The 13,614-nt window shown below is 51.2% G+C and overlaps 1 protein-coding gene across 1 annotated transcript; it reads right to left on the minus strand.

Moving 5' to 3' along the window:
* Nucleotides 1–4,606: 4,606 nt before the first annotated feature.
* On the minus strand, nucleotides 4,607–11,686 carry PRDM14 (PR/SET domain 14). Its single transcript, XM_052788654.1, is given in 9 exon segments — nucleotides 4,607–4,834; nucleotides 7,001–7,102; nucleotides 8,577–8,779; nucleotides 10,059–10,329; nucleotides 10,517–10,681; nucleotides 10,683–10,727; nucleotides 10,729–10,920; nucleotides 11,129–11,297; nucleotides 11,370–11,686. Coding segments are annotated over 9 exon segments (1,692 nt in total).
* Nucleotides 11,687–13,614: the final 1,928 nt, after the last annotated feature.

Here is a 13,614-nt window from a genome sequence, read left to right on the forward strand (position 1 = left end):
GGGGACCAGGCGTTTGAATAGCAGGGAGATGTAGGAGATGCGGGGAGATGCCGGAGGCAGCAGATGTTGGTGGCCAGGCCACCTTTTTGTTTTTGTCTTGCCATTGTCATTCACCAAGGAGGGGCTTTTCAGGAGTTAGCCTCACACACCCTCAGCTCTCTCCCCACTGCCCCCACCGCCCCAACAAAACAGCGAGATTGCCCTCATCCTCTGGTTTCTATTTAGATCACTTTCCATTTAACATTTAAAAAACCCTGACAGTTAATGCAAAGCACTTAAAATCAGCTAGTGTCTTACAGGGCTGATTCCTCCCAACAACTTGACTTGCTGCTCCCCTTGGCAGGCGCATTTTTAATCCTGGTTAGGAGAAAGAAGATGCAGGGTGCACACATCAGGTACGGTTTCTATAATCCTTTGCCCTGGGGAATGCAGTGAGAACGAGCCCCCAGCCAGGGAAGCCATGCTACAGCCACTGCTTAAGCCAAACTGAGTGAAAAACGTGGGTACCTATTACTATAGTCGCTGTCATGGAAAATGTCACTTATATCCCATTTTGGTGATGCCAAGAAATGGGAGAGGTGGATCTAGTACAACATGCAAAGCCACAGCCCGGTCCTCCAGAGAGCTGCAGGGTTGTCCTGCTTTCTGCAGCCTCAGTTCAGAAATGGCCAGCAGGATCATCGAGTACCATGGTGCCTGCTCAGGGGGGACCTAGCAGCTGGGGCTTCCCAGTGGAAGGATCGAGCCTTTACAGTTGGCTTGGTCACGAATATTCTCCCTTCAATGGAACTTGCAGTGCAGCCTCCTTCACACACGTGGCTTTCTGCACCGTGAAGTCATCCTGGGAACCTGCCAGATGAAAAAGCGCAGTGTGCACACACACTCCCTCCCTCTCTCCACTCCTGATCTGTGTGTATAAATACCGAAACCCCACTCCCGGTTGAGCTGGCCAGAGCTGCTCATTCACCAGGCCGCTGCCAGCATGGCCACAGAAGGTTCAAGTAAATGTGCAAATCCCGGGGGAGGAAAACCTCAGCTCGTTGGATGCACACAGGGTACACGTACACTACAGGGGCATTCCCTAATCTAAACCTAATCTCTCCTAAACCCCGTCTGGCAAGGACAGCAATATGTTTGCACTAACAATCACTGCATTTTCCTGGCAGACTAAAATCTGCCGCAGGCTGGCAGGGCAGCTCAGCCTGCCCTCCCTCCTGCTCCTTGCTGCTTTATTTCTCCCCAGCCTGCTGTGAAGTGTGCTGCTGGCCAAGTGCCACCCCCACTGCCCCCCCCAGCCCCAGCACAGCTGGGACTCGCTATTCAATAGAGAAAGGACGATGCTATAGGGTAGTTAAATGCCTTTTTTAGTGCTCAATCCGGATCCATCATCTTGCTTGCAAGTGGGAGTGAACTCAATCCAGAACTGAATGGCCTCAGCTTCCATGAACTATTGGGACACTTATGGCCCAATCCATCAAGTCACTGGGTGCCTTTGACTTCTAATGCAGACAGCTGCTACCCAGCAGGACAAGGACTAGAATTCCCGGTAAGAGACAGTTTGACTCTGTAATGACTTACAAATGATGCAGAAAACACCCTTCATCCATTTACTAGTAACTCAAATATACAACTCCAATGCATCTGGCAGAAAACAACCTATAGCCCTTTAGTGTACACTATAGCCTCCAATAATTTATTTTCATCCTTTGTATGAATGTCATTGTAATAATCTCAATTAGCATCAAAATTTACATATACAGGTTTAATGTGCAAGACAACCAGTACCTTCAATCACAAGTACAAGCGAAACCCTTCACATACTGTTTTACAGACAACTCAAATACTGTAGAACAGTGCCAATACTTTAGTACAAGATATTTAGGGGTTCTTTAAGCAGAAGAAAATGTACACAACTAAAAACACTACAGAAGATGCACCACTTAAATAAATAACCCTCATTCACAAAAAACAAGGGCATCACCTCCGTGGGAAGCTAATAATGCATTTTGTCGCACTTCGAAGCCATTCCTAGTCATAACATTTATTTCATTACTAGGTAGTTGATTTCACCAAATCCTGAGATATTTATGGGACCGAACCAGCAAAGCCTTCACACACAGAATTCACATTTCTGTTGGCCAGGGTTCTGTACGCTTGGGGGAAAACACCTCCATACAGGCAGGCAGCTGGAAGCAAGATTCAGTTCCCCCACCTGTACTTCAGCATGGTTTGTAGACATGAACACTGTGATAATTTTCTGCTCAGGAATGAATTTTACTTATTTAGAGCTCACCAGTTCAGCCCTCAATATGTACAAAATTCAGCCTGCTGTATTACACTAATATTTGATATCAAAATAAGCAAAAAAAAAAAAACCAGAAGAAAATGTGATCTTCACTCTACCCTAAACTCTACATGTATGTACAGTACTAATGGCTTGCTTATTTCAGATACTGCCTGGTGCTGGGCCTCAATAGTTTACATACAAGTAAGTGGTTCTATAAATATTTAAATATTTTTACCATGAAAACAATGAGGACAGAGCAACCTCAGGTGCAAAAAACCATATAAAAATTAGTGCAAATCAATATATTTATAGATACAGTATCTGCATGATAGAAATGTGCAGGTAACGATTTTTTTTCTAGTTCTACGCTGTATTCAAGGAGATTTTTAAGGTTGGCACAAAATAAAAACTTTTCTCTTATACTTCCATGTAAAGTTCTTGTTAATCCTAGCCGATCTAGGATATTAAAAGAGAATCTCGTCATCCCTGTAACCTCAAACTACCTGTGTTAATCAACCAGGTCCAGTAAGGGCTTCCATTATCCCTCCTGAGTGTAACACGCAGTTCCACTAACACAGGGAGCCCCTTCTCAGATGCACAGCCCCCTGCCAATCATGCTGGCCACTCAGTCATAAAAAAGCCTTCTGCACTAATTACAGCACTCCCTATACCCAGTGGTCCTTCAGCACAGGCTTTTTGCTAAGCCTCCATCAAGTTGAGATTTCACATTGCCAGGGAATGCCATTTTGTTAAGGATTCTTAAAAATTTTGAAAATACTTTGCAAAAATCAGGGTCTAATCACCTAAGGTTTTACACTGAAATTCCTTTACCCATTGTAATATGCACTTGAGACAGCTTTGATCTGGGTCAAAGTTTGTTGGTATGAAAGGCCAGGACATTTATAGTGTTATTCTGAGTCCTTCTCCTAGTCAGAGTACAAAAGAAACAAAACCAGAGCTTTCAAGAAAAGGATCCCAGAGTACATCTTCTCACCCATAGCCAAATGAGCAGTTCTTTCTACAGCAAAAAAACCCAGCATTTATGATCGAAGACTTCCCTTTTGCTAAAAAGAAAACCTGCACAAATAACTCCTGTACTTGCTTGGTCAGTGAGAAATGGAGGGCGACACCTTCTAGTCCTCCCATGGAGGCGAAGGCACTCCTGCAGGCTGGGGAGGGAATTTCATGTGCAGAGAGTTCTGGGCTCTGAGAAGTCCTGGTACCACCTATCCTACACTTTAAATCTTAAATTTAGGACAGGGGAAGGGAGTGCCACTACAGCAGCCATCCTACCTGGAGCCAGGAGGAAATGGAGGGGCCCAACCTTCATGTCAGGACTCATCACAAAGGCCCACCTGGCCAGGACAAGAGACAAGTTCAGTGAAATTCAGACAGAAGAGCCCACTGGTGGGATCGTGCCCGCTCCTGGCCTGTGCCGAGCCCACAAGACAATGCCTCTACGAGGCCACTTGACTGCTCAAGGCCATTTGACTGCTCGTGACCCACCTGAGAGCTCAGTGGTGCTTGGGAATATCTTCACATTTGGTCCTCTAAACTGTGAGATGGCAGAGCCAACCTCCACTATCTCTGCTACCTGGCAGGACCAGACCTGCAGCTATCTCACCACACCCTGCTCCTCTCCCCCTGGGCTAACCAGCATCCAGCATCCTCTGGAAGAGTTGGTCTCACTGCCCTGGAGCTCCCTGTGTCCCAGCAGCTGAACAAAGGGATTTAAATACCCCTATGTTGGTCCAGCAGTCAGTATATCTGAGGCTGTTCACATTTAAATAGAGCATCATTGAAAGACTTGCACATTAAGGGGAAGTAGACCCCACACTTAGTCATGCGTCCAAACAAAACAAACAGGTTAAATCAGCTTTGGGAAATGCACTTGATAAAAACAACCCTCACACAAGCTTTGGTACCAACCGCATGAAGCAGTCCATAGATGTGGTGCATTACAGATGCAGAAACACTCCTCATGGTGATATTTGTGTACAAACGGTTCAGGGGGGGTGAAATTCCCTCCTGCCTGTGTTTTTCCCTTTTGTGAAAATTAGGGTATGGGAGGAGAGGAAGGGAAAGGTGGGGTAGCACATGTTCAACTTCAACCCAGGGTGGTATCAGGGTACCCAGGCAAGAAACTCCTGTCCCCTGCACTCAGAAATATGCCCAGGGTCCAGAGACTGGACATACCCAAAGAGTCACTGTGAGGGTAAAAAATCACCTCTTGCAGCATGCGCACAACCATGCAAAAACACATGCACATAGACTGATACACACATGAGCTAGTCCAGGACACATCCGCGGGGCTCTTGACTAATGAGCGGCATGAATCTTCATGTGGAAGTGGTAATCCTCCTGCTCCGGGAAGTGCTGGCCACACACCGAGCAAGTGCAGCCCTTCTCCTTGCTGTGCGTGCGCCGCACGTGGCTGTCGTGGGCTGCGTGCGAGGCGAAGGCTTTGCCGCAGTGCTTGCACTTGAAGGGCTTCTCCCCTGAGTGCTGGCGGATGTGAGTGCGCAGGATGCTGGATGCCGTGAATGCCTGAAAGGGCAGGGATAGGAAAGGGGGGAGGAGTTGAAAGTAATCTGTTTTCACATATATAATCCCCAGGTCCACCTAACCTGTCAGAAGCACCATACCCTGAAAACAAGTCCTCAAATAGCTCACATCCTCAGGTAATTGGAGAAAAAACAAAAACTCCCAGTAATGAGGAACCAGAAACCAACAGCTATCGTCCATGGAGTTAGATGAAGCTCATAGAAAGATTTCTGACCCGAGACACCAGTAAATACCTTCTACGTGTCAAAGGATAAGAAGTCAATACCGTCCTAATTAGCTTTGCAGCTCCCTTGTGTTTGGGAAACATAATGCAGGTTTTCCTTTCAGTTTTCATTTTCAAAGATAAACCCTTTCATGTTCACATACACTGGCTTGGGATTCAGCTGCCAGACTTCATCCATGCAGTCCAGCATCCGTCTTTTGGAATTTCATCTTCCCCGCTCCATCATACTCTGCTTTTCCCTCAGTCAGACCTTCCAGTCTGTTTCCCCACACACACACACTCAAGTAGCAAAGTATGCACAGTGACACTCTGTCCCCCTCGTAAAGACTCCTCCTCCATTTGGGGAGAAAACCCTCTCACCAAGACTTGAGCACGAATGTTGCAAAGTTGCCCACATTTTCCCCATTTTTTCTTTTCCCATGAGAGACACTTTCAAGCCCTTCACTATTTGCAGACCCCACAAAATAAATCCTCTTTAGTACCGTTACGTTGCTGAACCATCACAAGTAGGTTTTCACAGCAAAGAGCAATACATCTCAGATACCCTTTCACTAGGAACCTTAGAGCACAACAGGATCTGAGACTCCTATAGGAAAGTCCCTGGAGGTGTATATCAAGAGGGCCAAAGTGTGTTTGAAGGCCTGAGTGGTGATCTTGGCCCAACACTTCCTTTAATCTCAGGATGTCACCCAGATAGTGAGCAAAGGGCCAGGGAAAGCAAAGGTGCCCTGGAGCACAGCCACAGTTAGAGGTAGAAGAGGCAAAGAGGAATCATGACTGCATAGGAAGAGCAGGTGAGGATGCTTTAAAATAGCCCCTGGTTTCCCAGCCACAGAAACGATGTCTGTGTCCCAGGATAGCTGCATCCTGCAGCCTGAGGACTAATGTTTTAATCTGATCCAGTCTGCAACAGTCCTACCAGAACGGCTGGGTGCTGGCCAAGGGTCCCACATATCCTAGAGATCTGTTCACAGAGCAACCTGTGAAGCTCTGACATCTCTTCCTGTGATCAGAAGATTTAAAGGATGACATTTCATCCTAAACTCTGCCTACAAGTGTTCAGGATGCCTGAGAGAGAAAAAATATAACAGCCAAAAGGAGCTTCTTCTAAGGTTCTTTACTACAGGACACTTCAGCTCTGTATTAGTCCAGCCAGTCATAAAAAAACTTCTCTCTCCAAAAACAGGAGCACCTTACTACATGCTGACAGTGCTTCTGCATTGCACAGACACCCCATAGCACCTGGAACCCTACCGATATTCATCCAGCGGCAGCCTGTACATGTACCCTCTCTCTGCTGTCACTGCTTTCGCAGGGAGAGCTCACCTGCATCATCCCTGCTGTGAAGGGTAGCAACAGCTGAGCACATTTTTGATCAGTGCTGTACGGCTGTATTCGAGTTCTTTTTCAAATGAAGCCTCCATGCCCAGTCGTACATCAATGGCCCCGTTACTTCGAGGTAAGCAGTCACAAAGTCATATTGTGCAGGTTCAGCTTATGGGCCAAATCTGTTCACTGTGCTCCAGAAGCAGTGTCGGTAATATCAAAAACTACCTATCTGATGCAAAAGGGGAATATTTGATCTAGCTATGTGCCTTGGATGGTATTTGAAATGCTCTCAAGCTTTCCTAGACCTTACCCTTGCAGCAGCTCCCTGGGCTGGGCCAAAACACAAATTCCACATCCAATGGAGACCAGACCCTGTTTCTTCAGTCTCAGCCAGCCCTGTCACTTCAACTCACAACTGTGCCCAGAATATATACTTGCTCATCTGTTATCAACTTAAATAGAAGGCATTTTATTGAAAGAAAGCAGAAAAGAAACAGAAAAATTGAAAACAGAGCATGGAAAGAGCCACCCCTCCCAGGTGCAGTGTGATGCTGAGCACAGCAGAGGACAGACAGCGGGACGGGGCTTTGCCTTACCTTGTTGCAGTAGACACATTTGTAGGGGCGCTCCCCGGAGTGAACCCTCATGTGTTTGTTCAGGCTAGAGGACTGAGAAAAGCTCTTCCCACACACAGAGCACTGGGGGAAAAAAAAGGGATAAAGTTAAAAGGAAGCACACAACAGCATAGCTAGAAAGAAAAATAAGGTATGTGGATGATGTGTGCCTGTATTTTCCTACATATATTTATGTAAGTACATATTTTATATACATATATTTACATATTTACGTATATACAAACACAGTAGTAATTTAAGCAGTAACAATTTGAAATACAGTCAGAATTTTAATCTGGTTTTAAGGACAAATTTTTTTTTAAAAAGGACAATCATGCAAAATTTCAAAGCTTTTTTTGTGTGTCGTTAGAATTGTTTCATTAAAAAGCGTTCCTCTTCAGAACATGAACATAAAACATTGACTTTCAGTAATCAAAATCTGAAAATTTCTGTAAGATCATCACTTTTCTTCAAAATGTAAATCAAGCTCCAGTGGCTATTTTTAATTTTGCACAAAAGATACATTTCCCCCTACAATAATTTGAAATAAATTATCTTTCATAAGTTCAAAATAAACTAAGCTATGACTGATCTTTTTTACTGACACACTTTCCATCTTTGCTTTTTGAGTTGATCTGTTCTCATATAAATGCAATATATACAGCACAAGTTTTATCTTCCTGCTGTTCTAAAGTATTTTTCATGTGCATTCCAAAATAAATGCTCTAGGAAAGGAAAGGAAAGGAACGAAAGAGGGGAAGAATTACATGGTATTTAATACCTCATATTTAATAGAATGTTTTTCATCTGTTACTAAATCGATGCGAAATTCTGACATTTTAATATTGCCGATTTAGTTATAAAAGCTTTTCCTGAAAAATTCACATTATTGCAGGATGATTTATTTATAAAATAGTGATTTGGAGGATTTTCAGGACTGATTTAACTGTGCCATTTCAAGCACTGGAACTTGCCCTTCCCCAGCCTTCAGGAAGTCTGATTTTCCACTCTCAGCACTCCTAGAGAAAACTGATGCTACAGAGAGGTGTTTGGTGGAGATGAGGAAAGTATCTCAGCAAAGATTTGCTTCCATCAATTGAAAATCTGCTCCACCTTGAATGTAGAACTGTAAACTCCTGTTTTGTCCAACAGACACGGATGTCTGTCGGTTCTCAGCCTGAAGGGGGGGAGTGAGGGACGTGAGACATCGTCTCTCCTGATCCTGGACAAGTAGAGCATCTTCAAACACAAGTTAGCCCCACGCTGTGTAAGAAAAGTAGCAAAACCCACATGCAAACCATCCAAAAAGCCCAGGAGAAATACTGTTTCTTTTCAAACTCTCAACGAGACTGTGGGGTTTATTTTCCCAGTATAAATCCATTAGATTTCCAACCTCTCCCTGTGCGGGCAGAGCCGTCCCACCAGGCAACTGCCAGGGAACTGGAGGAGGGGGAACATCATCTTACCTCGGCCAAAAAAGACTCCTTAATTAGTGCCGCCCCCCCCCCCCGCGCCCCGAAAAGCTGGTAACTGCAGAGAGACCCGGGAGCAGGCTCACCTTGTGAGGTCTATGCTTTTCGTGAACGTGGAGAATATGGATCCTCAGCCTGTCTCTTTTTTCAAAGGATCGGTTACAAAGGTGACAAGGAAATTTGCGGTTCCCCTGGTCCACGCAGCGAGTGTACTTGAGGTGCTTGTCCCGGTAGTACTTGTAGGCAAAAACCTTGCCGCAGTGCTCACACTTAAAGCTCTCCCCGGCTTCTGTACAGCAGAAGGGAAAGTGCCACCTCCCCGTTACACCACGGCAAAAGGGGTTCATCTCAAATCTGCTGCCTTGTCAGAGCTGGTACCCAGTTGGGAATTTTAAGTCTCCGGGAGGGTCAGAATCGTAGGTAAATGGATTCTGGCGATATCATTAACCAAATACACGCCGGATCTCTTAAGCGTTTGCACTGCTCCACTTGCCTTTCTAACGGAGGGGAACAAACTAGAATCCACAGCCTGATCAAATAATTGGTTTTAGCTACTGACTTCAGCAAAGACAGGATTTCATCCTTGTATCTCCATAAACAGCGAGCGAATATGTGAAAAACCAGCGCAGAGTCCCACATTAAAGCGTCTCCCCGCACGGAAACATTGCCAGGTATTTCTTATCAATATTGCCTGTAAATTTTACCTCCCATCCCAAAAAGAAACATAAATTTGCACGTCTTTTCTACCGTTTCCAAAATACTATCGAACAGAAACACGTTTATTTGGTTTTCTTTTGTATTTCAAACTGTTCTTAACCGCTGAATTTAGGAACAACACAGGAAATTTTTCAACGCTTACACATCCTTTTCTGCCTTTAATAAAAGTAACTTTGGCTCAAGCCTTAAAATGAAATGAACGATTTACCAACTGTCTGAACGAGGCACCTTAAGACAACAGCTACAAAAATGTCCACGCCAAATTTCCATGCCAATTTGCTTCTCTCCCTTACTGCTGCACCCAGCCGTTCCCATCCCACACCCGCTCCAGCTTTCCCTGCATTGGCACAAAACCGTTTTCTCCATACAGAAGTTTTGCTTATAAGGACGGCATACTTTCTGCGCATTATAAGCAGAACAGGGTAATTGCATTTGGCATTTCCTCTGCAAGCAGTATCAGCATTATCGGATCGGAACGACTTCAGCCTGCCCCATTTACCGAGAGTGTTAACTGCATGAAAAATGTCATGAAGTCAGGTACGTGCAATCGTAAGAGAAAACGGAACCAAAACAGAAACGCCCCCCCAAGCCCCTCTCCTCCCAAAACGGGACACCACTCCCCCCTCGAACCACGGCTCTGCGGAGCCGAGGCAAGCTCAGCGCAGCACCGCCAGATGTTTTACCCCGGCACCGGCTCACCGCAGGGACTGGGAAGCGTTCAAAGTAAAACACGGCCGGAAAAGGTGACGCCCGAGCTCCTCTCCCTCCCTCAACGCGAATCTAGTCCTGGCCAGACAGGGGTCCGCGGGAATAAGGGGCAGTGCCCTTCGAGGGGTCGCCGGCAGGCTCACCTTCGGGGTGCTGCGGGGGTCTCTTGCCCTCCGGCATGCCCTTCAGGCTGACGGGGATGCCCAGGAACTGCACGTAGCAATCGCCGTACCACACCAGCAGCTCCTGCTTCGGCAAGATTTCCTTGCAGCTCTCGTAGAAGATTTGTCCCTGGCACTGGATAGCCGTCAGGTTTTGCTCCTCGGGGAAGCGGGCGCAGTTCACCAGGGACATCCAGTTGCCAGAGGCTCCCTTCCCGTCTATGAAGTGGCTCAGGCGGCCGTATTCAAAGATCTGGAGAGCAGGGAGAACCGATCGCGTTGGCCCGACCCTTCCCGCACACGTCCCGCTCGTACCAGTCCCGCCACCCACCCTGGGCCAAGCCCCCCTTGCAGGCCAGGGGACAGGGGCGGCCGAAATGAAACCCTCGCCCCTGCCCCGTTCAGGGGGTGCAGGGGGAGCCCGGCGGCGCCTCCGCTACCTCCCACATCAGCGAGTTGTCGTCGTAAGTCTTGATCTCGCTGGTGTTGACCACTTTGCCTTGGAAAGGGCCGAAGCGGACTCCTTTGGGGATGGGGTCCGTGCAGAAGACTCCGAGCTGGGACACGTCCCCGTACGCCACCCGCAGCACCGAGAGCCCTGCGGGGGACAGGGCGGGCTGAGCGCGGCTCGGCGGCGGCGGCCGGGCGCGGCGCGGCGCGGGGGGCGGGCAGCGCCGGGCCCCTACCTTCGGGCAGCTGCAGCGAGTCCCTGTCGAGCGGCGGAGCGGAGGAGGAGCCCGCAGCACCTGCACAAGAGGGACCCCTTCTTCAGCCCGGCGCCGGCCGGAGGGAGCGGGTCCTGCCGCCCCCGGCCGCAGCCCGAATTCCGCCCCCCCACCCCCGGCTCTTGCCCGGTGCGGGCTCGTAGCGCAAGCAAACCGCGGGGAGAGGAAGCCCGACGTGCCCCCGGCCGTGGCCCGTGAGCCTGGCTGCCGCGGGACCGCCTGCACCCCTCCGGGGACCGTCCCCAAACGCCACCGCACACCCGGCCGCAAGAAGCGACCTTTCCCCCGCTGCCCTTCCTGCCGCCGCCGGCCGCCCCTTGCGCACACGCCGGAGACCCCCTTACCCGGGCTGGCGGGGGACACCCGGAGCCCCGAGATGGCGTGGAGGCTCCCGGCCAGCTGGCTGCTCCGGAGCGCCCCGTACAGCACCGCGTTGAGCTCCTCCTCGGTGAAGTGGTACCTGTAGCTCTGCCCCGCCGGCCCGCCGGCCCCCGGGCTGCGGGCAGCCCATCGCGGGGGGCTCGGGAAGGACCGCGGGGGCGAGCCCGGGGCCCCCGCCCCGCCGGACGAGCCCTCCCGCGGGGGCAAGGGGGCCGGCGGCTTGAAGCAGAGGGGCAGGGGGAGGCCGGGGAAGGGCTCGGCGGGCGGGGGGGGCGGCTGGCTCAGGAAAGCGGGGACCCTGCTGAAGCTGCAGGGGGGCAGAGACGGGGAGGCGGGGACCAGCCCGCCCAGGGACTTCACGGGCTGGAAGAGGTCGGGGGCCGCCTCGAAGTACGGGGCGGGGGGGAGGAATGCGGGGTAGTAGGGAGCGAGGCTGGCGGGGCTCATCCCGAGCGCGTCTCCGCCGTCTCCGGGGACAGGCTCGCCGGCCAGGGACAGAGCCATGCCGGGCCGAGAAGGGACGGAGGGAGGGAGGGAGGTGCCGGGAAGCGGAGGGGCAGACACCCGGGTGCTGCCGGCGCGGGGTCCCGCTGCGGGGCGGGGGCGGGATGGAGGCGCGGGAGCCGCCGCTCGCTGCCCGCCGGCGCCGTCGGGGCGAGCGGGCCGGTCGCCGCCGGCCCCCCGCGGCTATATGGGCCCGGGGACGGGAGGGAGGGCAGGCGGGGGCGGCCCGCCCCGGGGGTCGCGCAGCCCCGGGGGCGGGCGGGGGGGCTGCCCCCCGGTCGGAGCAGCCCCTACCCCGGGGCGGAGCCGCGGCTACTCCCGGAGCGGCCGGGCCACCCCTCTCCCCGTCCAGGCCGGCGGTGTCGGAGGGGGCGGCAGGGGACACCCCCCCCCCCCCCCCTCCTCCCGGACCCACCTCCCCTGCCGCCGGCTCTGCCCTCGGCCTCTCCAAGCCCCGACCGATGGGCCCGGCCGCAGCCCGGTGGGCTCCGCTTCTCCCCCGAGCAGGAGGCTGGGGTGAGGGAGAGATGCTCCCCACGGGTGAGCACCTACTGCAGTAGGTGAGCGCCCTGCCTGCGGGCCTCCATGCTCTCCAGCAGGACCCACGGCCCCCGCGCAGTGTCTCGGGGGTTGCAGGTGTGGGTTTGGGATACAGAAAGTCAAAAAACACCTCCCAGATCCCGGTGACCTGAACACGCAGCAGCACGCTCTCAGCCACTGTAGGTTTCACGGGCATCGCTGAGGTGGTTTTGCTTTAGCTTGGGGCTGCCTGGTGGGTGCCTGGCAGGACACTGGGCTCCTGCTGGGATTTCCCAGGCTCCCTGACCAGGACCTGCCCAGAATGGGACCGGGGGAAGACATCTATCCCTCGCCCCTTGCAGAGGTGCTGGGCCATCCCCTTCTGCAGGGTTTCATCCTGTTTTTTGTGGGGTTTCTCCTTCTTCTAATCTCCCCTTCCTCCCAGGTGGCTACGTGCTGCAATTGCTATAAAAAGGGGACCTGGAAGGGGCTGCAGGATCCCAGGGGCCTAGGTGCACGCCTTGCCATTGGAGGATGTCATCCCTGCGGGTGCAGGGAGATGGAGAGATCTTTAGTCCAGGGCAAAACCCCACGCAGGATAGTTTACTGCAGACCCCCCCCCTTCTTAGGTACCTCATTCCCTGCCAGCGTCCAGCCTGGGTGACACGGCACATGCAGGCGTGGAGGGAAGGGACAGGGTAGGCTGTGCTGCATTGCAGAGAGCTTGAGGACTTGCACCCATGGGTCCTTCTCAGAGCAAGGCAGCATAGGGCTTCCTGGGGCACAGCACGGCACAGCACCAGCCAAACTGCACACAGGCACAGCTCAAGTGGGGAACAAACACAGCCAGGTCTGAATCCCGGAGGTTTAGATGCCATTTGAGTGGTTATGGTGTGCTATAAAAATTAATTAACATAGCTCCATGTGATCTTCTGTAAAACACTGCCTTCATCCCAAAGAAGGGATGTATCAGGAATCACTTGAAGCAGCCTCAGACAGAGAGACGGTGGCTCCAGACACAGTCACTGACTGCACTTGACCAGAGGTGAAGCCGTTCTTCGAGTCCTTATTTCTTATCTAGCCTGAGTGAAGTGCTCTGAAATAGAGAGTTTGGGAAGGAATCACTGGCTGCCTGGGGGAATGAGGGTGTTCAGAGCATAGGACCTCAGGCACTGCAATTCCTCCCTACAAAAACCTTCGATTTGGAACTTCCCCTTATTTTTTTCACTCAGGACATATACAATAAGACAGCAAACACAAACACACAGCACTACGGAGGGAGACCCAGAACTGATCCAGGCTCTCCCAGCTCCCAAGACCCCTGCTGTAGTCAGCCCAGGGCAGCTTTGTCCCCAAACTTGAGTTTGAACATTTATGTACTTTGCACTAAATGTATTGGGCTAATTATC

This window comes from Harpia harpyja, chromosome 5 (assembly GCF_026419915.1).
Source record: "Harpia harpyja isolate bHarHar1 chromosome 5, bHarHar1 primary haplotype, whole genome shotgun sequence".
NCBI lineage: Eukaryota > Metazoa > Chordata > Aves > Accipitriformes > Accipitridae > Harpia > Harpia harpyja.